We start from the raw sequence: 25,925 nt of genomic DNA on the forward strand, positions 1-25,925 counted from the left end.
TATAAAAATACACTATACAAACTTTTTTTGCATATTTTCTTGAAATATACTTCCTACAAATCAGTTTGCGCAAATTCTGGCATAAATAAATAAATAATGTTACAAAGTAGAACACCTTAAGGAGTGATTGTCTTACATAATCAGTCTTTAATGAGAGGGAGAGATTGATAATGACATGAAAATCCGAGTGTGCCGTCTACAAAGCTGACGTGACAATTACCCATAGATCGTTCATCTGAGTGTGCAAGGGCCAGACTTTCGACAAATATGACGAGAACCTCGAAGACGAACTGTTCCACCAATGAATTTTCCTCCCTGGAGAGAGACACAGATGACTGCATTCAGCACAGCATAATATCCCTAAATTCAAAGGACCCAGTTAACAGCCATGGTCACAATTTAGAGGGAAAAATGCGAGTAGACAGACAGAATTCCTTTCCACCTGAATTGTCTGTAGATGCTATTGAATGCTAAGGCAGCACCAAGTCTTTTGAAGCCATTGGGGTGGAGAGCCAAGCTGTAGATGCGCTTAAACAAAGACTTCATGTTGGTGGGACTCTTCTCCTGCTGCTTGGGGGTGGTTTGCTTGATAGACCATTTGACAAACTCTTCAATGCAGCGGCCACAGAAGTCTCTGAGAGTGCTGTCCATTGGGTCGACCACACCGTCCTGAAGAGAGCAAACCACGTGAGGCTTAAACTATTACAGAGAAAAAACTCCTGTGTGACCAATGATGGAAAGGGAATGAAGGGAAAGGGAAAAGACTCAAAAATTGTGTTTAACCTAGAAATCTTCCAGTAGTATTCAAACGCTTACCAGGATGGCCTCAAGGACAGCAACTGTGTCCTGGCTCTCAAACTTCTTGTTATTTGTGAACCAGTGAATGAGCTGCATAACCAGTGGTTCAAACAGCTGTCTGGTTACCTAGCAAAGAAATCCAGAAAGAAAACAGTCATGGTCTGAACAAGGCAGTGAACAAGTGTGCTTAATGTTTAGTTCTGTTTCTTCACATTTTTTATTTATTTCCATCGCAGCAATTTATAAAGTAGCCTGGATGGGACGTTCTATGTTGCCTGCTTTACATAATAAACTAAGTACAGATCATCCACCACGCCACCTCCATATAGCTGTAATATATGTTCTTCAACACGATTTATTTATTTAAATGGACAAATCTCAGTTGGTGGCACTCAGCTGGACAGAGCTGGTGTTTGCTACACCTGCCTGTCATAGTTTACTGAAGTTTAAAAGCACATGCACTTCTCATTAAACACACACCAACAATCTTTCTTTGCTCTCATAAAGAAGTTTTAATCTTTTAGAAATGATCTGATTTCTTTAGAGGATTTATTAGCCAACATCTCAATTCACATTAAGACAGTCTGATGGGGAAAAAAAAATACCATACCATAAATTTATATAGCACTTTAAAAGAACAACACATGGCTGACCAAAGTGCTGTAGAGCATAAATATAAAAAATACAATAAGAATAATAAATACAATAAATAAATAACAATAAAATAACAGTGTCAGTTACCCACTGAGTCAAAGGGAATAAAAATGAGTTTTTAATCTGGATTTAAAAACCACCACTGACGTAGATTGCTTAACGTGAAGAAGAAGATCATTCCAAAGCTTCGGGGCCACAACAGAGAACGCTCAGTCTCCTCTAAGTCTCAGCTGTGATTTAGGGACTGAGAGCAGCAGCTGCTCTGCTGACTGGAGTGAGCGAGGCAGGACATAGGGCTTCAGCAGATCAGACAAATATACAGGTGCCAGACCATTTAAGGATTTAAAAACCAGTAAAAGGATTTAAAAATAGATCCTAAATTCAATTGGAAGCCAGTGTAAGGAGGCCAGAGCCGGAGTAATATGCTCAAATTTTCTTTTACCAGTTAAAAACATGCCGCAGCATTCTGCACCAGTTGCGGTGCCCTGGCCAACCCCTATTAAAAGGGAGTTGCAGTAATCCAAGCGTGAGGTTATAAAAGCATGGATGACAGTTTCCAAGTCGCGCCTGGAAAGAAAAGACTTAACCTCCGACAGACGTCTGAGGTAATAGAATCAAGATTTCACCACCCATTTACGTGGCCATCAAAACTAACAGCAGTGTCGATTGTTACCCCAAGATTAGTAACTGAGCTCTTCAGGTGAGGGGTACCAGAGGAAAAATTGCTTCTGTTTTATGTTCATTAAAATTTTAAAAAATTTAGAGCCATCCATGACTTAACAATCGCTAAGACAATCAAGCAGGAGTCCAATCGAGGAGCTATCAGAGTGACTGAAAGGTAGATAAAGCTGGCAATCGTCAGCATATAGATGAAATGAAATACCTGATCAACATCGCACGCCAGACGTAGTAGGACAGGAAACAGTCGTTTGTGTAGCTTGTACATAGGTGGCAATGTGTTCTCTCCTTCAGCCATCTGGGCACTCTTCCCAACCATGTAGACCACCATGCTGTGGAGCAGCTCACAAGCTGCTACCTACATCGAAGACGAGTGATTTTGAGCAAAGTGGATGTTGATAAGTGTGACTCTTTCACAGAATTTTATTTTTTTAAACTCCAAGTGATGGTAAATGGACTGGTTCTTACATAGCGCTTTTCTACTCTGAGCACTCAAAGCATTTTATACAACTAATTCATTCGCCCAATCACACCCACTCACACAAGCACGTTTTCTAAGTTGTTAAGTGCTGGATGCATCGGAGAGCAACATGGGGTTCGTATCTTGCCATTTTCAAAAATGAATGTTAGAGGACTTACTTTAGTTTGTCTGTCACTTGTGGAAAGAGCCAGCTCACTGATCCGAGGCAAAAATGGGTCGAGGTAGATGACCGGCTTCATGTCCTTGAATGGCACCGCAAAGCTGAGTCTTTTCTCAGTATCCCAAGACACAAATTTCTTCATCATTTCTTCTGAGGAGACCACTAAACGCCAGAACAGAAGCTTATGATCAACAGAAATACATCACAATAACAAATCGATGTAAAACGGACTATAATAAAAACTTTTTTTTTTTAAATTTAAAAAAGGGTTGGTTTTAGAAATCCTTACCAGTTACAAGGTTTCTATTTAACTTTCCTCCCAGGTGACCGAGTAGCTTCACCACCCTCAGCCTCACCTTGACAAGAGGAGCATCTTCCTGCAAACAAAAGTTAATATGAAGTTTTTGGACTCAATGCTAAATAAAAAGTAGTTCAGTGTTATTGATCCTGACTCCTGAGTTTTGCCTTGGTGCAAAAAGTGGAAACAAACAATAAAACTGAATTGTGCATTAATCTGGTTGTGTAGTGCTACAACTGATATGGTGGTTGACACATAAATAAAAACAAAAACTTTATACTTAAGATTTTTTATTATCACAATGAGACTTCTCCTTTATTATGAGTATTGCATGAGCAAGTTGCTTCCAATCAGTTACCACAGAAAGCTGGCTGGATTTCTTCAGAAGCCTACTCATCACCCTGCTGTATCCTCTTTCACTTTTTGAAGACAAAGACGATATCACCTCCCAGTTGCTCTCATCTTTGTCTAAAGTAAACAACAACAGATTTACACTTTTTGTTTATGATATGTCCAACTGACCAGCTGTGATTTAGCTCAGCTATCATCCATCTTACTGTCAGTGGAGGAGGTTTTCAGGTATCCGTCCAGAAGAGGAAGGACGCTGGTGTAGCAGGGCTGCATCGTCTTCAGAGGAATGTGTGAGGACCAGTCCTCGAGAGCATCTAAGGCTGCGTTGGCCAAAGGAATGTGGCTCAGGCCTAATTTCAGAGCAGTCTAGACCCATTTACAAGTACACACAGACACATATACAATCAGGTAGCACATATGGTAAAAATTACAATTACTGAAAATAAAAATTAAACCAGAGCTTTCCCGCTTTGGTTGTTTATCCTCTTAGCCCTATCAGAGGAAATATGGAAAACTTACTGACACCATTAAACAAGGTGCAAAGGAAAACTGGCTTTTATTAATTAATCAATTTTTATTTTCACATTTCTTAATAAAAAAGCGGCTCTAAAAGCAGCTGTTCTGAAAAAAAAAAAAAAAAAGCTGAGCTATTCAATAATTTTGCCATTATTGTTATATTTACTATTTAGCTTTTATTATTACATTTATTCATTCAGCATAAATTCAATTGTTGACACTAATAACTACTATTTAATAAACATATTCAAAATATTTATCTAATATTTTATAGTAAATAAACATTTTTTAGCAACCAATTTACCTGATACATTTTAGCTAACGCTTGCCTGACAGCTAGCTTGCTAACTACTTTGTGTGTAGTCGCAGTTACTTGGGCACCCGCTGTTAAATGTCACTGGGTTGAGATTTATACTCAACTGGTTATTTGTTTATTTTGTAATTAAGCTAGTTCTGAATATTCCTACAGCCTCTCACTGCAGCTGAACATTAGTGTACATTAGCGTTTTTGCAAGAAATATATCATTGGAAATATATCATGGAGCAAAAAAAAGAATCCCACCTCAAGAGCAGGACAATAGGCCTTGATGTCCAGAGCTACAATGTTGTGGTGCAATGAGAGGACAAAAGTCAAGCAGGATGCCAGGAGCTCATCTTTGTACTGCTTCATTCTGACACACACCTAGGCAGAAAAAAATGTCACATAAATACATAAAAACATACATTTTAAATTCTGCAGTACAGCTCTATTTGACTTTATGGTAGCAGAAAGCATGTTTACAACATTCCTGCAAAAGCGCTGTAATGAGAAGCTACCTCTTTTCCAAACTTGGAGAAAAGCGCAAAACAAGCATTTTTCACTGAGTCACTCTGGGGGGATGTCGAGTTTCTCAGTCCAACTCCCTGTTTAAAGGCAGATATGTATCATATTTATTATATATTTAATGGAAACACTTACAATGAACAAGCCTCACCTGCTACATAGAATCTTAATGATAAACAAAGTTATTCGATTTATAAGACATGATGAAAAACAACTTGATATTCTTGTTTCATGAGCCGCTGGCAAAATTAATTTTTCAGATATCCCAACAATAAAAAAAAACCTACCTGGTAGTACTTTATTCTCTTGGCAATTTTCACGGTGACAGAAAGCAGCTTGTAAAAGCCACTGACAAGAGGATTTCTTATGGAGTGGAGGATGAGCTCATGACTTAGGGGATACATCCAAGAGCAAAAATACTCCATGTGTTTATTCAGCAACAACTCACTGTGGAAGCAGGGGGAAAAAACGTTTTCACTCCAGTTGTGAAAAAAATGTGGGTGGCTGTTTCTTATATTATACTGTAGGGTAAACCAGATCCAACGTGAAAGAAAGTGAAAACGGGGGCATAAAAAAAAAATGCATAGATCAGCTGTATTTGGCCAAATTTACACAAGTGGGAAAAGCAAAGACAAGAAGAATCCCACACAGTTCTGTTCCCATGTGGAAAATGTGGAAGGAAAGTTAAAATTCTGTCTCAGTTACCTGCAAAAGTCCACCAGATTGATAAAGGCGGTGAAGTCTTTGACCTTATTGGGGAGCAGGTGAGCAGTGGGGTCGGACGAGGGCAGGATGTGGGCTGCATCATCTGGAGCCTGGCCAACAAAGAGATAAGTGGCGGGTGATGAAGGTCAACCAGCAGAAATGCTTTTGAAGACTAAATGTGCTTTGTTTAAACTGATGCTAATAAAAATACCCTGTGCATCTGCCAACTCCCACGTATGGGTCAATGAAGAAAAATACATAAAAACGTAACATTAGCGTGAGACCCTACCTCCTCTCCTGTTGTTACTTTTTGCACTGACAAGTCCAGTTTTTCCACGATACGCAGAATCGACTTCACCAACTCGTCATACAGGAGACGGCTCAAAGAGCCGAGAGCTGCATTCTGACTTTCAAACGCTCCATCCAAAAAACCTGAATCCTGCAGAGGATGGCACAAGTGAGGAAGTGAATGAAATGCGCTGCTTACCAAATGGCTTTTCATTTATGACATTTTCCAGCCACAAAGCATTTTTTTTTTTACTATTAACAGCACATAGAACACATGTCAGGATCAACTAGACCTGAATATTAAAAACAGTGAACACATGAGGCCTTTAAAGGACGTCTGCACAATTTTAACTACCGACTTTAAAGACTCCTTGCAGTTTAACAGCAGGACATAGACTTTTCTATAGATACGCAAATGCTGTTTCAAGATCAAACAGCTAAATAATATGTAATGTGTAATATGCATTTTAACAGGCAAGTAAGAACATAAATATACCTTTAACTGATCGCAGTCTAAAAGGTTTTTATACAGAGAAAGGTAGTCGTGACTAGCTGGAACTTTCCACTTCCCAGTGCGAACTTGGGAAGACTCAGAGGAACTGCTCAATGTGTCCTGCAAGAAGATGTAGAAATGTACTTTATTAGAACATTAAGGAAATAAAGCCTTCAAGTTATTACAAACTGTACACATTTGTGTAAAAAGAAAAGACCGAAAACACGAGTCTGACCTCAGAAAGCGTGAGGGGTTTTGAGCAGACGCGGATCAAGCCTTGGTGAACTGAAAAAGAGGCAAAGATAAGTGCACTGTCCTCCAGTGAAGCACTTAAACAGCCATGAATCACTAACAGAAGTTAATAAAGGGTTAACAGTGTTTGAAGCAGGTCCAGTGTGCTCATGATCCACTCACCCACAGAGCTAATAAAACTCCATAGAACGGGTCCTTTAGAAGCGATGGCCACGAGCACCTTAAGGATGGACCTGGTGCAAGTAAACTGCATTCTCTCGCTGTACTGAGGGAAGCTGTCGATCTGCACCACAAGGAGGCGCTCCAGCAGTGGTGTATATACCTCTGGAATCTGGGGTCATTGAAACAAAGAGTAGATTACAGTCCAGTGTTATTTGCTGTTATTTAACATCAGGTCAAAGTAAACTGCGACAGAATATATACCTTGTCCAGGTGAATAAGAACACTGGCTATCGAGTCCAGAAAGCTGGGCAGCTGGTAGAAGCTGTCATCCTCCCCATCAGACTCTGTCAGGTACATCTGCTTACAGCGCTGAATCAGCTCGGTGTACATCAAGTCTACATCCTGGGGGCAAACCTTCTTGCATGGCTATAAAAAACAAAGAAACACTCATTTCGAGCAACATTGTTTTGGACTCCATCAGAGTAGCTTTGCATGATTCACAGTTCAAAATAATGCATATCTATCTCACACGGGGCCTCGGTGCACACAAGTCCACTTTAAGCGTACCCTACAACCGGGAACAACTGACTATTTTAAAGCAATGTGCAGATCTGTTTTAGTTTAAAACAATTCATTCATGTGGACAGACGTTTTTACTTGTTACTCAAATGATTTGCATATACGACTGCTATCACAGGAGACAGACGTACAGCTGCAAAGAATCCATATCCTCGTATGGCAATCGACAGCTCTTTGTGTGTCGAGTCCATGGTCTTAATGATGCTGCAGAACTTCTGCATGAAGAACTTCAGCTTGGTTTTATGCTCCTCGACATTGTCAGCCACCAACAATGCAACCTGACAAATAATCACAAAAAGCACCACAATATTTAGACTCTTAACCTCAGCGTGCATGTGCAGAGACATGCCACCGATTTTATTTAGAGTGTATCCAAGGTTAGTCCGGCTGTGCCTTTGCGGCTATGACTTGAAGTGTTTCACCTGTTTGAGGAAGGCCTCAAGTGCATAGTAACTTGTCTTCTTCATTTCACCATTGATGTGTCCACAGAGTTTGGACATGACTTCAAATAAAGGTTTGTAGTGGTCCATGAGGCAGCTGCTGAACTGGGAGGCATGTCTGGCGAGCAACCTGAGGCCAGCTATTCAAGAAACAGATCAGCGAGAGATTACTTTTTTAAAGTTTTATCATCAGTTTGCCAAGAAATCACAAGACTTACCAAACGTGACTGCATAGCGAGTCATGTCCATCTGTATAAAAAAAGATAAAGTTTATAGAAACATAACAAGAATTTAAAATATTGATGAAAATACACTCTGAGTTACCTGGGGACTGATTGACTTTAAGGTGTACTGAAAAATTTCCTTGGATGTTGCTGGGTCTGCAAATCAGGAACAATTACAAGTAATAAATAGTTCTTATGAATCTAAGCTGAAACAGGTGAGCACTCACCTTCTTCCATGGTTTTAGTGAAGTTGACCATTAGGGCAGTGATTCCTCTCAGACATCCAGCAACTACTAAAAGCTTGGGTTCCTTTGTTGAAGAGGTCATCTGCAAAAAACAAAGAAGAAACCAGCTGGTGCTGTCATGCTCATCAGACAGTCTTTTTTTGTTTTCTTTTAGCATTTAGTTAATCACAACTTTTCCTTCATTCTTCTGTATGAATGCTCCATACCTGATCTTTCAGTTCTCCTAGGTAAGCCCTGTAGAGTTTGTCTGAGCTGTTGACCATCTCACTGGGATGAACTTCTGCAAGAACTCCCAGCAACTCATAGATTTTTCCAAGGACTATAAAAAAGGTAACAAAAAATAATTAAAAAGGAATAAATGAATCGAAACCCTTTTCATCTTTTTTGCTTCCATGTTTTTTAATTAAAGTGACACTCGCCTGAATCCGGCAGTCTGCTCTTCTCACACAGCTCACTGTAATATTTGTCAAATATTTTTGAGATTCTAAAGTCTGCAGCAACACTGGAAGCTTTTGTGGTTTGGAGAACCTAATGAGACACATTAACAAGGATGATCTTTAAGAAGAAGAAAAGTAAAAGTCCAGTTTTCAATCTTTTAAATTCTAAAGTCCATTAAGAACAAACATTGCAAGATCACAGGAATTTAAAAATCTGTTTTTAATGGATCACTTCCTCAGGTCTGAGGGCAGTTCCTGGAGTCTAACTAGAAACCAACCTTAATAAGGAGCTCCAGCACTGGGGTTCTGGATTTGGCTACTTTGTCCTTTGTGTACACGACGATGCATGTGTCCTTAAAAGGCACAGAATTAACAAAACATTTACACATATGAAAGCAAATCTGTACTAGGAACAGTGCTGATGTAATTATGCCTGTGCTCTCACCGGTCACAGCCCTGTCTTTACCATGTAACACACAATAAAGACATGTAAAATAAATAAATAAATAGTGGAAATGAATACTTACTCTTATGTCAGTGGCGTAAGTCTTTTCCCAACCTTTGAGCGTTGGTGAGACTTTGTCCAAGAACTTCTCCAAAAAACCCAGGATTTCAACCCGAGTGTCCCGCAGCTGGAAAACAGATGTATCAGCCAACATGAGAACTTAACACTTACTTACAAAGTTGTTTACTTACTGGATAGTTCAAGAAACCCACCTCATCCAAAGCCAGGGACTTCTTGAGGAAGGTGAGCAACCCATAGTCTTCCGAGAACAATAAAGATGTCTGCAGTGCTTGTTGCCATAAAAAAATAGAAAGACGGAATAAGAAATCTTAATACTTATTTTTATACAGTCGTTACAGTAATAAAAAAAATAAAATATGCACAACACCCATTAACTCCAAATATCAGTTCATCTGTGCAATTTTAAATGTTCTGCTGCAGACCAGCAGAGCAGGTACTGGGACAAACATGGTTGTTAAATCTTGGTAGGATGCTGACAGATGACCAGGGTTTAACATTGCGCTTGTTTTCTAGTAATATTAGCGATGTGTTGTGTACTGTTCGAACAAAAGAGTTAAACCCCCCTGAGGAATAAAGAGCAATGGAGGGAATCTGTGGTTACATCGACATCCTGCAGACTTCTGATCTGTGCTGCAAAACTATTGACTTTTTTGTGATTTTATAACATTTAAAATCGTTATCATCATTATTATTATTATTATTATTATTTATTCAACAACAAATATTTGCATTTAAGCTGTAATGCACTTTGAAACTTTCCTTATCATCAAAGAATCACGTGTTTTCTTCTTTGTTGTGTTTCGACTGAACGTTACCTCCCACCAGAGTTTTGGCGGAAGACCTTGCATCAAATTGATTGATTAAAAAAAGTTATCGATGTTACTAATGAATATTGTCTGTACGACGAACACATCAGTACCATCTAAAAAACCCCGAAAAACCCTTATCTTTCAATAGATTTGACGGTGATCTGCTTCAGAAGCCGCAGAAAGATAAAATTGCCATATTGTTAAAGGAGGTTGGCGCGGACAGTAAAACGAGCGTTTAATCGAGTTTTTGTCTTACCGAGTTCATTCTCGGTTGCTGTTATCATGCAGTCCTGTACCAGATCACCGATAATATCGTGACATTTTAAAGCTGCCGGTCTGGTGTCTTCGTCCGAAAGTGATTCGTGAAGTTTCAGAAGCAGCCCTTGGATCCCTCCAGCAGCGCTGCTGTGGGAAGACATAGCTGGAGTGATGGCTTAAGCTAGCATTAGCATAACAGATGTGGATTTATCTGGTAAGCACGCAAACAGAGAACATGTGTTCTTCTAACTAGCTAAACACTGAACATTTCAGACTGTCAGCACACAGCCATTCAGTCCCAAATCCTTCGCATCAGGAAGAATCACAATAGCATGCAAGCTGCGTGTGTTTCAAAATAAAAGCCCCGAAAATAAAATTAGTACACAGGGTGACCGAGTGTATATTCAATGCCTATAAAGTGACAGAGGTAATGTTACACTTTAAACAGACGTTACTATTTAGAGAAGAATTCCACTGTAGTTTCATTCATCTACTTGTGAAATATTACTTTAATTTTGTAAGATTTGTTTTGAAAGTCTTTACTGGATAAAATACTACAAATATTTGCATATTAGAAAAGCGACAAGAGTATAAATCTATTATTTTTTCTATTCTATTTTCTATTTATATCTACCTCGCCACTTGGAATTAACGCGTTTAATCGTTACTTAGGGTTTACTTTGAAGTGATTACCGGAAACGTACCGATATTATTGTGTCTGCTTTAACGCTACGTCATACGCGGAACACTGGCCTCTAGTGGTCACAATATGCACTACATAATTAACTAGTAAAGAATTCATCTTGAAATACTTTTTAATTAACAGTTTTTTAATGCTCTTCTGTTTACTTTGGACTAGACAGAAAACAGAGACATACATTTCAGGAAAATTAACTTATATTCTTAACTTATTAACTTATATTCTTCTTATATTGTCAGTACAGACAACATCAAGAATGATACCTCTAAAGAAATCAGTTCTGACTTATCAGTTTGTAATGTAAATATCTATTTAATAAAATAATTAGCATTGAAAATATCTAAAATTTACATAAAAACACTTACTCAGTAAATATGTGTACCAGAGAACAAATATCATTGATCATGATTATGTATTCTGGTAAATGTCATGTAAAAGTATTCAGTAGAAGTATCACAGGATTTAAATGCGGTCCTCAATTTCACCACTAGAGGGCAGTGAATACCAATGATATTACACCCATCAGCAGAGTGTGTGTGTGTGTGTTGCCAAAAGGCATAATAAAACTAGCTTAAGTGGCAACATTCCACATTTTTGAGACACAAGGGTGGGGTTTTCTTTCTTTTTTTGAAACTGATGTTTGATATTGTTATGGGCCACAGAAGTCACATTGTGCCTTACTGTCTCAAAGGCTCTGTGGGTCTTGTGGTTTGTGATTGGCCCTAGGCAATGCTCTATATCCCAGTGAGATAGAGAGTGACCTGAGAAACTGATTTTTCAATCATCTACTGACAGGGAGCTTAAAACAAGTGAAACAGTAAGAAAAATGTTTTAAAGTTCAGTCCACTGCACAGCATCAGAATATCATTCAATCTCTGTCAGATTAGTTTCCTAAGAATTTTGCTACTGACCAGCTGAGCGGCGGCATTAATACTGCACTCTGCATCCATCCAGCCAGTATGGCCGTCACTCAATAACTGACTTACTCTTGACGCGTCAACACCTGCTGAGTTATATAGACCATAACCAGAGTGAAAAATGAACCACAGACAATGCGAGAGTGTTTCATAGTGAGGAGAACAGGAACCCACACCGGTGACCCTGTTATTATCAAAGTGTCTGTGTCAGCCTGAAGGCAGAGGAACGGCAAACTGTAGATGTCTAATCTGGTCAGTCACATGTGCTCACATTACATTTGTGTCAAGAGATTAAAAAAAGCTAAGAGCTTATTTTGTTCCTTATCTTTAGCAGTCATTGATACAAGTGACATGATGAAAGAGGGGTGTGTCGAGCCCTTCTTTATGGCCTCTGAGTATCAATAAGCATTATTTAAACAATCAATGCGGTAATTTGAAGCTTTTTATTCTGTAACACACATACAGTATTGACACTCAGGCCTAGGCTGTCACTGTATTACTTTTATTGTATGTCATACCACATAACACAGGTGACTCACATCCATACACATGCAGCCAAACACAGACTGATTTCACAGTATTGTGGCTCTTCTAAACCCCAACTGTTGTATTTTCCCATGACAAATTCAGATTTATTGAATATGGACCAACACGCAAGTCCCCTTGTCCCCCTTGGGAGTGGACTTGAGGGTTGTTGAGCTGTTATTTATCATCTGAGACATCACCCGAGCCAAGGAGTGAAAAAAGGCAATGATTCTCAGGACCATTTGGTAGACCAATCGGCATCCGACTGCAAGCACAAGTACATATAATTCATTCAGTCATCTGTAATATATAACTGAGGTCGCAAGCGAAGGATGTTTTCAGTGCTGATAAGCTTTTTTTTCCTACATCGGAAATGTACTCACATCCAAAATAAGAACGTTTGATTAACAGATGGGAAGGTAATGTTTGGTTTGTGGGAAATAAAAGCAGGGTATACTTTATATTATAGCTGACTTGATTTGTAAAGATGTTCCAGTGATGTTCATCTAGAGATCTATGATTAGTTGTCCTTGTAGGAAATCTTATGAGGGCAAAACAAGTATCCATGACACAAATGACTCAGCACCTAAGAGCAGTTTGTAAAAGTCAAAATGTATCCACCAACAGCCCCATTTCTATTTCAAGTCATTAGATCTGAACAACTATCAATTTCATGGGGAAAATCAACCTTATGAGTAGGCTGTACTAAAAAAACAAACAAACCCAAAAACAGTTATTACTCTAAAATATATAATTATTATCATCTGAGTACTGATTTTAAAAGTCACCAAGCATTAGTTTAGAAAGCTTGTCCGTGTCCTGCAAGCACAGTTCCCACTCATTCTTCTCCTTTAAAAGGACACAGAGTGGTGTGCCTTTCCCAAAGGAATGTCCCATGTCCAAAAAACGTCCTGATCCAAGAAAAACAAATTGCAAATGGGAAACTAGTGCAAACCGAATGTGTCTGCCATACAGATTTGCTGTAGAAGTACCTTTACATAAACAGTCCAGGCGAAGGCAGTGAAACCTTTGCTGCCTGCATGCATGGATGCCTGTATATACACCATATACGGTAATCAGCAAAGGAGTCAATTAACCTATACTCCGTGTTTACTTTATTTTAGAACCAGCGACGTATGAATGGCATTTCAAAAATAGTTTTGTCAGAAAATGTCAAATCAATTGGAATAGATACCATTTAATTTTCAGAATAAAGGTTTAATCACTCCTGATTTTCTGAGAGCTTAGCACCAGGCATTTGATTTAAAAAAAAAAAATTCCATGTTTTGTAAGCAAAGTGGCCATGACGGTAAAATCACCATACTGTTATCATAATGTCCAAACTGCTTATCGTTTAAAGTCATCACTGGTACAAAGTTTCATTTATCCAATGTTTAGCTTCAATTTAATACTTAACTTACTTCTTCCCAAGGCTTTCTGATAAAAATAGAAACAAAAATCCAGCGGAGCACCTGCGCCTGAGTCAGGTGAAGTCACTCATTAATTAAATATACCTGGCTGTCATATACCTAAACGGCATGACAGCGCCCCTAGCGGTGACAGTTTTTATAAAACAATAATAGAACATATGGGTTTTGAAGTTACGCCTTTATTTTGAAAGGAATGACCGGACGGTTCAGCCTTCTAGTTTGGCTTGCTTTCCACTTTAAAACCCCAGACACCTGTTGTTAAGGGAGAGACCACAAAAATCCCAGTGAGGTCAGTCACAAACACACACACACACACACACCCCAACCGAGCTCCAGTTTACATCACATGGGGAGAAGAGCTGACGGAACACGGAGGAGCTGAGGCGGACACTGGAGTGTTTGGGACACAGCTGTGAAGATAAGGACAGAGCGGTGTCCGTGGATTAATTTTGTGTTTTTAATGCTGCCCACCGGACACTTTTTCGCTTCAGGATTTTTTCGGCTGCGATGTTTCACGACCTAACGGCAGGTATGTGATTTTATTTGATGAATTAGAACTTTTTTTTGAGTTTCTGCTGTAGAATACGTGTGCTGGTAAATGCTTCAAGTTAACAAAATAGGATAGAGAAGTGTTTAAAAAGTGCGGGTTAAGTCGCACTTCTTTTATTTAGATCCACGCAAACTCCTTATCTTTTTTTTGTTTTGTTTTTTTACTTTATTGTTGGATAACTAACTTTACGACACAAACACAAAGTGGTCTCTTTACCACTTCGGCGCTTGTTAAACACACGAAAGATGAATGAGTTTATGCTGAACTTCACTTTTGTCTTCCAGTCATTCTGCTCACTCAAATGGTGGCCGCGGGCTGGCGAGGAGAAGGCAGCAAAAGACGAGATTTTATGACGAGAGTGTTGCTAGTTCAGATTTATGGACGCCGAATTACCCACTCTGTCATAATGATTCACTGACTTTAACGAGGATTAAATCTGGCCTTTATTTGAGTCAGCAATAAGTCAAAAATCGCCACGCTGTTTGAAATTAACTTGAAACGTCGTGCTGTTCTTGATCTGCGTGTAGACGTGGAGATGGGGCCACTCTGACATGAATAGCGGCTTAAATTTCAAATGTATAAAAGTACACACGATGATTCATCCCCCCCCTGTAGGTATAATGTAATATACACAGGGCTGTATATAACATTATAGCTACAGATTTGAACGTTAACATTTCGTGACTGCTGTGTTAAATGTGGTTATTGCGCCAAACGTGCAGGAACGCTACACTAGTCAGTACATTGTAGTAGTAGCAGTAGTAATCTGTAGTTTGGTTGTCTCTGTCACATTATATTCTGTGCTGTAAATTAAATAATTACTGCGTGAAAATGCAGATTATTTAGATTAATTCACATCACAGCCGTTTTCCACATTGTTCAAAGCACCACACTGCTTGTGAACTGTACACACTGACCATTTCATGCTCACTGCAGACTGACACGATTGCCAGTGTCATAGAAAACGTGGAAAATCCACCTGTTGAGTATCAACAAATGCCTGACATGATTTCGGAGTATGCTGATTGTCAGTAAAAGATTTATAGCAGTGGCAAAGCTGGATGAAAAATAGTCTTGTTGTACATGTTGCTGTCAAAAGTTTATGTCCTCCCTGATTTCACATGTGGTTGTATCGAAGCTGTGGAAAAGCTTTGTAATGTCATCTTAATGTAATGTCATGTTTCAGGATTAGACACCTTCTCTCTCTGTGGAGTGTTCTTCATCCCTGCTGGGGTCCTGTCTTTGGTTTGAGAACGGAGCTGATCTGAAGGACACTAGGCACCAGGCCCGAGGGCCACTGGATCATAAAGGCATGCTTGCTGCCATGCTGCGCCAAAGTTCTGGCGGAGGATCGGGCGGTGGTGGTGGTGGTGGTGGTGGAACCAAACTCTCTCTGGGTATTTCCCGACTCTCCAGCTCCAGCATGAGTTCAGCAGGACCTGCCAGGGCCTCCAAGAGTGGTTCGGTGAGCTTGGACAACCCAGACGTCCTCGCCTCCGACCCAAACTACATCATGCAGCTGGTCAGTGACGTGCGCAAGTTTGCTGACGTGCTTCTGCAACTCAAAGAGGTGTTCAACTCCAAAGGTATGTTAGAAACAAGAGAATACAATCATCACGGCACATGTGCCACCACCTTTAAAAAAAAAAAAGGGAAGGGGAAAATCTACAGCTGATTAAAAGTGACACAAACACTCTCCTGACTAAACAATAGATAATAACGAACAGTTCAGTTATTATTACCACATTAGTTACCATATTAGGTGTACACGCATCAGAAGGCTCACTTAATCTGGACTCTGTCTGCTGTTATGAAAGTGTCTTTGGAGGTAACTGTGAGTGGTTTGTTTCCACAACAGTGTACCTGCTGTGGATGTGGGCTTTTTCAATAAATTACACCAATGAGTATTCCATGTATTAGCAATGACGTAGCGTGTTTGCCTGTTTCTTAACTAAACACTGCACACCTCCTCTGCTTTTTTATTATTCTGTTTCAGTCATAAAAAAACCCAAAACACTTGATTAGTCTTTAAACGCCGGGCTTCTCACGGCACAGAAATGCTGAGTAGTGTTAGAACGGTGAAGGCGTTTTATGGCTGAATGTAGCTGCCCGTCTGCTCTTGTGCACATACTTTTGCTGTCACCACAGAGGACACAGTCCCGACCCTATTTACCTGTTTTTGTCGTGTCCCGGCCTTGACTGCGCAGTCAGTGAACCTGCCTTATCTCACTTTCACTATGGCTCTTATCTTTCCTGTAAAGTAGAAAATAATGTGTCTTAATTGGTCTCAGACAAAATACACAGTGAGAATTGAATAAAAAGTTGGCGCCGCTCTGATCTGTCTTAAACGTGATACAGCTATGTAAAAAAACAACAGCAGCAGCATTCCAGCTGGGCTATTTTGACAGTAAGGAATTTAGATGGAATACTAAACCAATTATTAATGCGTTTCGTTTAGACAGTTACCAAATTACAGGGAAGTAAGGTCTGGACTCAGGTTTACGCCATTCCTGCTTTGGTATGTTGTGCATTAGCTTTTGGATGAGACCCAGATTTGTTAATCCCCAGGTCTTAATAAGATGAGGTCAAGGTACATATGGTGGTGGGGCTGTCCCCTTTTCCCTCCATTAGCACTGCCATGACACTCAAGCTTTAGGAAAAAGGAATCCCAGTGGTTTTTTTGTTTTTTTTCAGCAAAGGTCAGCAAAGGTGCTTGACCCGGCTGGGCAGCTTGAGAGACTTTTCAGCGACCTGTCAGCATGCTGCAGATCAAAGCAGTAAATCATCATGTGCGAGCGACTGACGTCTACTGCTTTATGGGGCAGGAGGAGACTTTATTTAGGAAATATACCTTGAAGCCTTTACCGCGTCACATTTTCTATGATTGACGACTTGGAAGAGTCTAATCAACAGACAGTTGTGATTTCATTTAGTTTAATAGCAGATTTAATATATCAAAGTCAATATATAGAGTGCTAGCGCAGGCTCTCGCTGTGGATCACGGTTGCATAGCTGTCATTGTAGATATTTTTGCCTTTGGTTACTGGGGTTAAGAAACCGGTTTGTAATCTCTGTTTGTCTCCTAATTCTAATTACAGTCGTTGCCTATGTAACTGCACATCATTTACAGGTCTAGTAAGCACAGGCTCCGTCATGCCAGTGTAGTCGTTGAGATCCCAACACGTGATTGCAAAGCATGTGAGTATCCCCATTAGAAGGCTTATTTTGGCTAAGTACAGGAAAGGGCAGATTTGGGGGAAACGGGGCAGATTAATGCGCAGAAAATGGATCTGCCTGCTACTGGGGGAAGTGGCAAAAAAGTCGATCGTGGCTTAAGCAAAAGGTAGAGTTAGAAGTAATGTTTAAAGGCTGTTTGTTACATCGTGAACCCATGCAAGCACAGGGCAGGGTCTTAAAGAGAGGCTACCAAACTTGGCAATATGTACCGGATTCAGGAAATAAGTCTTTATCTTGATTGTATCAGGGTGGTTTTTGCTTGTCGTGTCATTGTTAAGGTTTAGGGCTTCAGGGCATTAAGGGAGTGTGCTAACAGATTGTTGGAAGTCGCTGACTTGTGCTCGGATTGGGTTTGATTTAACACCCCCAGGCCCCCTCCCACCCCACCCCCAAAATTTATGGCCATATTGTTTCTGTGGTGCTGCACAATAGAGGCAACCTCTCATTACCCCCAGCGCTTGTTGAAACTGGAGGGAAGCCTCCTTTTTTTTTTTTTACAGACACAAAGTGACGAGCGACAGTCAGCTCAGAGCCCCTGTAGCCTGTAACACTGCCTGTATTCACAGTCACTGATGTGAGTCTGACACTTATTGTCCCAGGAGGCATCTCCAGACTATCATGCTCCTGCTAACTGGCAACTTTTTGCAGAAACGATTCTTTCCCAAGTCCAGAATAGCTGCTGACCGCAGGACTGATCCCACAGGGGCTTTTCTCAGCCTGTGTTTTATTTTTCTGGCAGTGCACATCAACCTTAAATGGTAATTAGTACTTGGTGCCTCTTGAGTTGTGGGTCAGTGACGCATGTCTGAATTGTCTTTTGCTAATTCCTGGGATAAATCTGTTTATCCTCATGGATTGCTGTTGGGTCAATGTTGACAACATGTCATATTCACAGTGTGACTGATATTTTTGGGGCGTGACCTTGTCCAGTGGCTACTTGTGAAAGACATGTTAGTAATTGGATGGAGGGGATTGTTATTTTGACATATTGTTTTGCAGATGAGCTGTGAAGGTTGCCCTCATGGCATTTGTGTACAGCTGTAAGTAGGGTCTTTCCATCATATGATTTGTCAAGCAACTATTTATCCCCTAATGTGTCTTCTTACAACAAATGACAAACTCCAAGCAACAGACTGTTGTTTGTTTTTCTGAAGAACATTGTTGTGCTTCTCATCGTCTATCTTAGAGGTGAGGGAGTGCCTGTCCTGATACGATAGGTGTGCCATCGCTGTTGTTGTGTTCTGAGTACCGAGGAGGATCATGGCCAATTTCATGTGTCAGCTGCGCAATAAGGAAAACTGCAACAGTAAGCAATCCACTCAGTGTAGGTCATTCGGACTTTTACTGGCCAGTTTTGTGTTTTCACTTGACCATAATAAAGCCTGTTAGTTTAATCTTTAAGACTATAATATGGTTTATTAATAGACTTATATTTTATGTTGTAATCTCAGAAGCTAAATAGCAACAAAAGCTTTAACATGTTCTCTTTAGCCTCATTCCTGCACACTGCAGGTATTGCCGACAGGATGAGAGATGTGGACAGCTGCTGTCGGCTTAACAACTTTACAAATCCGCTGAATTTAAAGATGGTGGCAGACTAAACAAGCAGTCCGTCTGCATACACACAGCTTTGATTTTAGCTTCTTTTTTAATGTAGTTGTGCTGTTGCTGTGTAAAACCAGCAGGTTTTTGCATGGAGGAGATGAATAACAAAAACCAGGGAAAAGACCCGAGCACAAAAAGTAAATCGTGTCATTCTGATACTTTTCTAGTTGTCTGGTCAGTCTTTGAACAGAACAGTTTTAACCAGATTAGCATGCTGTAACAAGGCATTAACAGCAGCTAATGTGGTGTTTCATATATTTCCTGCATTGGTGTCAAGGCGTTTCCCTGTCGGTCAAATATCTGTTCCTTGTTTCTGCCTTAATTTGACACCCTGTATTTTTCTCTATGGACTGCTTTTGTGCCGATATATTGTAACTACTATAAACACGCATCTTCACATAGAAAATCTTAAACTAAAATCTGCATCCACAGCACTGCTTAGTTCATTGTGCTTGTCCTACACTCATGTTTCATGTACCCTACATTGCTGTAGAACAAACCACACACACTTGTTTAGCGAATCTCTTGAATTACATGCTGATAAAGTGGGCCATAATGGGTTTTAAAGCCAAGTCTTTAATCATGCATTATAAATGAAGTGAGATTTCAGTGCAGCACGTGAATGCTGATGTGTCCGAAGCCCGTGCCCTGAGCAGCTCTCTGATTGTCAAATATTGCACGGTCGGCATCATTCTTTCTAGGAATGCCTGCGGTGCAGTGCACGTACATAAAAACTGGGTTTTATTACAGCTTCGTCATCATTTGTCACGGTTATGATCTGTCAGGGTGAATGGATGACTCGTGTGGCTGCCCTCATTAATTCAGCCTTTGAGTCGTAGGTGTCCGCTGTTAATCAGTGTGGGTTTTCGGAGGTTTAGATTGTGTTGTTCTGGATTTTAATGATTAACAGGTGGCTTCTAAAAATGACCTGCAGGTGTTGAGTAATGTGTAACGGCATCCTGTAATACACCTTAAAAAAAATTGGTTCAGCTGGTTCATTGATGGCTAATGTAAGTTTATCAAGTTGCATATTGGCGTTTTGGACTTTTTTTTTTTGAAGTGAAAATATTTTCCCACATGTCATAATGTAAGTGCCCATATTTTTGTGTCATTTTTTGAAAGCCAGCTGAATATCCTGCCGTGCTGAAAAGGCTTTGTGGGAAAGTGATTCTGATCTGGGTCCTCAGAGAAAGCCCTAATGCTATTTTCGTAATTTGTATTCCAAATCACCCCTTGTGAAATACCAGCCTAAAATTAGCCCTTCTTGTGCTTTTCACTAACCGTTCCAGACTTTCTTAATGGCCACAGCTATGCTGTGTTTAGACAGTCTCTCCCTCTGGGTCTGGGATCCAATGTAATGCATGCAAGCTTCTTCTTGCTTCCAAAAAGTTCCTTTTATGGTTCTTTTACTGTGCCTGTATTTAAAGCTGCTGTAAATTATCCTGAGCGCAAGACAACAAGTCTCCCCAATATGTACTTACATTCAAGGTTTGGGATTCCTGGGATCTCGATTTAATCATACTGGACACTTATCTTGTAAATTAAGCCTCCTAACTGGATTTATTACATTAGCTTAATTGTTCTGGGGGATCCCTGTTTAAAAGCACAGCTATTGTCTTGGTATTAGTTGATGGGCTAGAGTTGGATAGATTTTCGGATTGTTCTCCCTCCCTCCCTAGGATTAAAGTACAGAGTCTTGTGACATATGGCAGGTCGATTTATCCCCTCTGACTGGGGGAACAAAACATGTAATGATGCACCCTGTACAGAGCGCACTGAGCTGACTATCTATCTTTTGGCAGCAACAATGTGTACACTGAAGGCAGGCTGTATACAGGTGGCAAAGCCATGCAGACTTGTCGAGTTTGATAGTCCAACTTGACTTGAAGATTTGTAAGTTGTTTTCAAGCTGGAACCCTAGGAAGCTCCCTCTCTGTGCGTATCCCTCTCTTTCGTACACTCCAGAAAGATTTACAGTTATGGGCACTGTTTTTGTGGGAGCAGCTTTGTTCCAGGAGGCTGTCGATGTCTGCCACACACCGAGATAAAGCTCCAGGATTCCCACACTGGACTCGAGAGGTTTAGATAGACTGTGGGAGCTGAAGAGGGAATGTACTTGAGAGAATCAGCCCTTGGGTATTCTTTCATATATACAGTAGAAAGTTTTTGCCCATATTAAAAAAAATGGATACTGAAGATGAATTTTATAAATATGTTTTCTATGTGTGTGAAAACGGGCATATAGTAGTGTCATGTTATTCTTATTAATATTATTCAGAATACAGATAATAGATTTATTAAAGGCCTTGTTTGTCTGTGTAAGACTTTCTTTTGCCTCTTTTAATTAAACTTGAAGGCTGAAGATTTACTGAGACTATGCAACCCCATTAATTATCCTCTGCAATAGATTTATAACTTGTAGCATTTATTTGACATCAAGGCTCTATGGTGCAAATTATTCATCCATTAAACGTGGATATCCAAAATTAATGCTGAGGGTGCATGATGGTGCTTATCCAGTTCAGGGTTGCAGGGGGCTGGAGCCTATCCCAGGTGGGGCACACCCTGGACAGGTTGCCTGTCTGTCGCAAGGCTAACCCTAACCTTGGTGCAACCCATGCTGTGTACAGCTCATGGCTCTGTTGTTACCTGTCAGTAGAGCTGATGGGAGAGCATTCACTGAATTTAAGAGCTCATAAATTAAACCAGTCCCAGTCATTTGATAGAACAGAAATAGGTCATGACTAACATAACAGAAAACTCCTTGGTATTATAACTTTGAAAGCTTTTACAGAAGACTGGCAGATTAGCACTGGCTCTAGAGACCAGAATGCCTTCGCTCCTGTGCACGTTCTGAGTCTGCTCACGCTGTTAATTGCAAGAAACAAAACCGTGCATTGTGCTCAGTTAAAATGCTTGGTATAGTTTCCCCAGATTCCTTTTTTATATTCGGTGCAGTTCAAGTTAGAGCTATACAAAGCAATGAATGTCCCTGAAGTCGACCCTTTGCAGTGTGCTAAGTTCACAAAACTTGGAATTCTTGAATGTTTTTAATTGACTAAAATGTACTGTTTCAGTCAATTAAATGCCTTGACAGTTATGAAAGTAACTGTGTTTTGAGGGTCTTTTTTTAAAGCTTTTTAGCCCACAAAGCCCATTCTCCCAGGATTAGAATGCTAGTAAAGCTAAACAGTGTGCTCTTGTTCTCAGTGCAGTGTTTGCCCCCAACCTCAGCCTCCTCACCACCCAATTCTGCCCCTTGACAGGTGTACTAAAGGGGCCCATCTGTGCACTTGTTGGACAGCTCTCCCAAATCTGTCCTGCAGATTTTCCTTTGCCCATACTCTCTTCAGTCTAATGCCTGGCCTGCTTGGCTGCAAACTAGAGGTTGCACTGTGGGGGGATTTGAAGTTTCTCTTAAAAAAAAAAAAGCATAGTTGGAATGCCAGGCTTCAGGGCTTTGCGCCTACAGTGGGCGACAGCGGCATGGTCATGATCTGGGGGGATATCTAGAGAGAAAGGTTGCCTGTCTTTCGTCTGTGACAGACGGCTCCAAATAGAAATGAAAGAGGATGAAAACGAATTCTTCACTCCACACTGGGCATCTCATTTATATTCAAAGGATTAAAGAGGGAAATATCTGACGGGTAAATGTGTAGTAAGAGAAACACATCTTGGGATTTTTCACCTGTCCTAACATGTTATTGGATTTTTGTAATTGTTATCAATATACGGTTATAGCTTGCTCTCCTCTCTGTTACCATGATGGCATGTTTTCTTAGTTATTTTTTTAACTGCTAACAAGCTTGAAAAGGGCAATTGCCAGCAGAGTGGGAACAAAAAAAAAAAAGCCCCCTACCTGGGTAGAAGGTGCTGTGTGTCTAGCCTAAGGGTATTTTTCTTCTTCTCTTGAATGACAGCTCTTTGTGCATGCAGCCATGGGAAAAATGGCTTCAAAGGTAAAGCAACAGGGAATGGTTTGGCATGAGCATAGAAACATAGGCAGGATCCCCCTGCCTTTTTTAACCAGCTGTGTGTAATCTGCTAATCCACAGAGTAGGCTGCCGGTGGTCTGTCGACAGAGGTGGAACACGGCCGCTGACCACAGGAAGTTTGGGAGGGGGGATATCAAGGGGATCTATAGGCCACCCATTGCAGTGATCTGGCAGAGTGTAAAAGGTTAAGTGGACCTATTTCGCAGGATTGCCTTATAGTCGCGCAAATAGTTTGAAACGTTGGCGGTGTCATTTTTGCCTGTGAGCGAGCGAGGTGGTAGAAAGTGGCATTTCACTCTTGCCAATTAAATATGACTCCTTTACAATAAAAAGGTTATTGAGTCAGACAGTGATTGATTATTAGACCTAAGGGTCAAACTATGGTAAGCAAATCTTACCGTAGCTTTTGATGAATGCTCAAGTTACTGCCACTCCAAAGTGCCAGCTGGTTATTTAGGGGTTGAGTCTAAGGAATGTCCTGCTGCGGTCTTATTCAGTTGGACACATGGAGAGGTTTTGATTGACATTAGTCATGGGTTGCCTGTCCAACATATTATTTAGCCCCCTCTGCCTTGAGCTGCTTCCATCTGATCGGAGCGGCGCAGACCCGGTCGTGACACGTTTAGCGATTTCACACTCGTTTTGTGGCAATGCGCACCCTCTGTCCTCTCAAATGTTTTGAAGCATAAATAATACATTGCTCCCATGATTTGCAATGCATGAATGAGCATAGCTAGGGTCGCAGCAAAAGGAATGTTGCCAAGTCATATTGTGTCAGACCCAAGTGGAAGTTTTGTGCCGAATCAAAGAGTCGAATCATTGAAGGCCCAAAAAGTGAAAGCTGGCATGTGGTGCACATCAAGCAAAGACAGTGGGGTTGCACAACAGAAGCGGCTAGTTTTATTATATGGTTGTTCTTTTATTGTGGGTAACGTGAAGTAGAAGGTTTTTTTTGTCTAAATTGAATGGGGGTTTTTTGGTTTTGTTTTATTTTTAAATCCTTTTTTCATTTGAAAACCAAACAGACTCAACTAGGGCAAGAAATTCCTGTCCACATCACTGCTTCACTGATGTGCCACATATCTTTCCGGCATACTGCATAGCCTAAACCAACCATAAATCATATCAAATGGAAGTATGCATCCTAAACTTAATGTTAAATCTTGAAGTCCATCACGTGAAGGTGTCAAGAGAGCATCTGCTCCAGTGTTTTGGTGTTGACGTGTCATCTCAGTGGCGAGCGATCCGACAATGTTTTCATTATGGATCCCCCTCCACTCCTCACTCCCGCAACTCCCGTCCCCGCTCCCAAACAAGAGGCTGGAATGTTGGGTTTCCATGACGCTAATGAAGTAAAAACCTGGCAATGCGTTGCTGGCAGCCTCTGAGCAGCTCCTGATCTGCGGCCTCCTTCTCATCAGGATCAGAGTCTGATCCCCCTGCAGGCTTCATTCACCAGGGCTTATTATGCCCAGGAATGTCTCTCACTCACTCACTCACTCACTCCCTCCCTCCCTCCCTCCCTCCCTCTGAAGCAGGGATGTGGGGTGCTGGGGTAAATTTGGGACAAATCCCCAGTGAGAGTACTACCCCAAATAACACACAACCCCCCCACCCCACCCCTTTTTTTCTGGCTCCCATCAAACTAAAACTCCTCCCCTACTACTCCTTACAATCTTTCCTCTGCTAACTGTCACACTTGGACAAAGATAAGCACAAACTCCACTCCTTCTTTCCTGTGGAAAGCCTTTGTTGTGATTTATGTTCCATAAATGCTTCATGTAGCAGGCTTATGAGGTGACCAGTCCCACTTGTTTGCCATGGACAATGGGGAGTTTTTGGTACTCAAACAAGTCCTCACTCCAGAGTCCTTAGATTTCCCGGGGGGAAACAGAATCAACTTCCCAGAGGCTTGTTTATTTTTTGCCAGTCTTCAGAAATCCTTCAACTATTTGCAACATCGCTGCACTGTCAATACCTCTGCCGATTTGTTGTTTTTAAAAGGCACTCTGCAGTGGGAACCAGCCTTTTCTTTGTGTTCCAACCAGAATGGCAGTTTAGGGGTTAAATAATCAGTCTCTGTACATTATCCTGTGTCATGCTGGGCTGGTGGATGCAGCCATAATGTCTTGCTAATTAGCCTCTATTTAGGTTTTTTCCAATAGGCCACACAGCCGCCATTGACGATTGAAGCCCATGGAGCTTTGCAAAGGAAGACCCTCTGTCTTGTGGGCATTCATGATTTTAGGCTTGTCCTTAATAAACCTTTAGGCTCCCCAAGCTTGACGCTTTCAGGATTCGGGATCCAGTTACTTGGTAGATGAATAGGGTATCTTGCCTCTGTGGGGATGATTTAGTCCATTGTGTGTATGTTGTCTTTCAAAGGATAATGTCCATAAATGGGATCTAAACTGACCAGGACCCATTAAGGGCTTAAGGGTTGAAGCTTGTTGTAAACGTTAACCCTTATCATACAAGATAGTGACAGAAAGAGGTTGTGGGAAAACCCCTACCATCAGGGATAAAAATAGCAAAAAATATACATTAAAAAATACTTTTACTGTTACTTTTAGCAACAGAGTAGTTGCTGGACCATTACAAAACAACGTTTCTCAAGTTTGTCAAGTTTTGTATAGCAGAACTGTCTTATTACGATGTGTGGTTGTGCCAGAAGTTCACCACTAGCTCCTTTTCCTGCCTCGTGTGGAGTTGGGCAGGTGAAACAAAAAAGACAAGAGGCTTATGGCCTCAAAACCCACCAGGTCTTCTGCACTGGAAGGAGCTGCGCA

General features: G+C 40.7%; 2 protein-coding genes and 1 long non-coding RNA gene across 4 annotated transcripts in view; 1 reads left to right on the forward strand and 2 right to left on the reverse strand.

Annotated features, from left to right (window-relative positions):
* The window catches only part of prkdc (protein kinase, DNA-activated, catalytic subunit), a 31,896-nt gene extending 21,392 nt beyond the window's left edge, over positions 1–10,504 (reverse strand). Inside the window, exons 1-28 of the mRNA XM_013264999.3 lie at positions 10,176–10,504; positions 9,302–9,378; positions 9,112–9,216; positions 8,863–8,937; positions 8,567–8,675; positions 8,354–8,466; positions 8,130–8,229; positions 8,003–8,058; positions 7,897–7,927; positions 7,661–7,818; positions 7,370–7,516; positions 6,921–7,085; positions 6,660–6,828; positions 6,481–6,530; positions 6,249–6,365; positions 5,754–5,903; positions 5,465–5,574; positions 5,047–5,206; positions 4,753–4,839; positions 4,499–4,618; positions 3,627–3,786; positions 3,428–3,537; positions 3,061–3,148; positions 2,770–2,933; positions 2,336–2,488; positions 817–924; positions 443–669; positions 221–315 (exon numbers count right to left, since the gene is read on the reverse strand). Coding sequence (XP_013120453.1) covers positions 221–315; positions 443–669; positions 817–924; positions 2,336–2,488; positions 2,770–2,933; positions 3,061–3,148; positions 3,428–3,537; positions 3,627–3,786; positions 4,499–4,618; positions 4,753–4,839; positions 5,047–5,206; positions 5,465–5,574; positions 5,754–5,903; positions 6,249–6,365; positions 6,481–6,530; positions 6,660–6,828; positions 6,921–7,085; positions 7,370–7,516; positions 7,661–7,818; positions 7,897–7,927; positions 8,003–8,058; positions 8,130–8,229; positions 8,354–8,466; positions 8,567–8,675; positions 8,863–8,937; positions 9,112–9,216; positions 9,302–9,378; positions 10,176–10,338 — 3,367 coding nt within the window. The 5' untranslated portion in view covers positions 10,339–10,504. The remainder of the gene's footprint in view (positions 1–220; positions 316–442; positions 670–816; positions 925–2,335; positions 2,489–2,769; positions 2,934–3,060; positions 3,149–3,427; positions 3,538–3,626; positions 3,787–4,498; positions 4,619–4,752; positions 4,840–5,046; positions 5,207–5,464; positions 5,575–5,753; positions 5,904–6,248; positions 6,366–6,480; positions 6,531–6,659; positions 6,829–6,920; positions 7,086–7,369; positions 7,517–7,660; positions 7,819–7,896; positions 7,928–8,002; positions 8,059–8,129; positions 8,230–8,353; positions 8,467–8,566; positions 8,676–8,862; positions 8,938–9,111; positions 9,217–9,301; positions 9,379–10,175) is intronic.
* Positions 10,505–12,275: 1,771 nt separating this feature from the next.
* Positions 12,276–13,860, reverse strand: LOC112847932 (uncharacterized). The gene is made up of 2 exons (XR_003221775.1): positions 13,741–13,860; positions 12,276–12,584 (listed from the first exon to the last, which is right to left on the reverse strand). It is a non-coding gene; the product is annotated as an uncharacterized LOC112847932 (long non-coding RNA).
* A 178-nt stretch (positions 13,861–14,038) lies between these two features.
* The window catches only part of arhgap29a (Rho GTPase activating protein 29a), a 30,909-nt gene continuing 19,022 nt past the window's right edge, over positions 14,039–25,925 (forward strand). The window contains exons 1-2 of one of the 2 annotated variants that reach the window (XM_005461403.4): positions 14,039–14,278; positions 15,486–15,885. In XM_005461403.4, coding sequence (XP_005461460.1) covers positions 15,612–15,885 — 274 coding nt within the window. In that variant the 5' untranslated portion in view covers positions 14,039–14,278; positions 15,486–15,611. Of the gene's footprint in view, positions 14,279–15,485; positions 15,886–18,678; positions 18,843–25,925 lie in introns of those variants that run through there. The other variant, XM_025910558.1, reaches the window with a different exon arrangement.

Source organism: Oreochromis niloticus, linkage group LG9 (genome assembly GCF_001858045.2).
Source record: "Oreochromis niloticus isolate F11D_XX linkage group LG9, O_niloticus_UMD_NMBU, whole genome shotgun sequence".
Classification (NCBI taxonomy): domain Eukaryota; kingdom Metazoa; phylum Chordata; class Actinopteri; order Cichliformes; family Cichlidae; genus Oreochromis; species Oreochromis niloticus.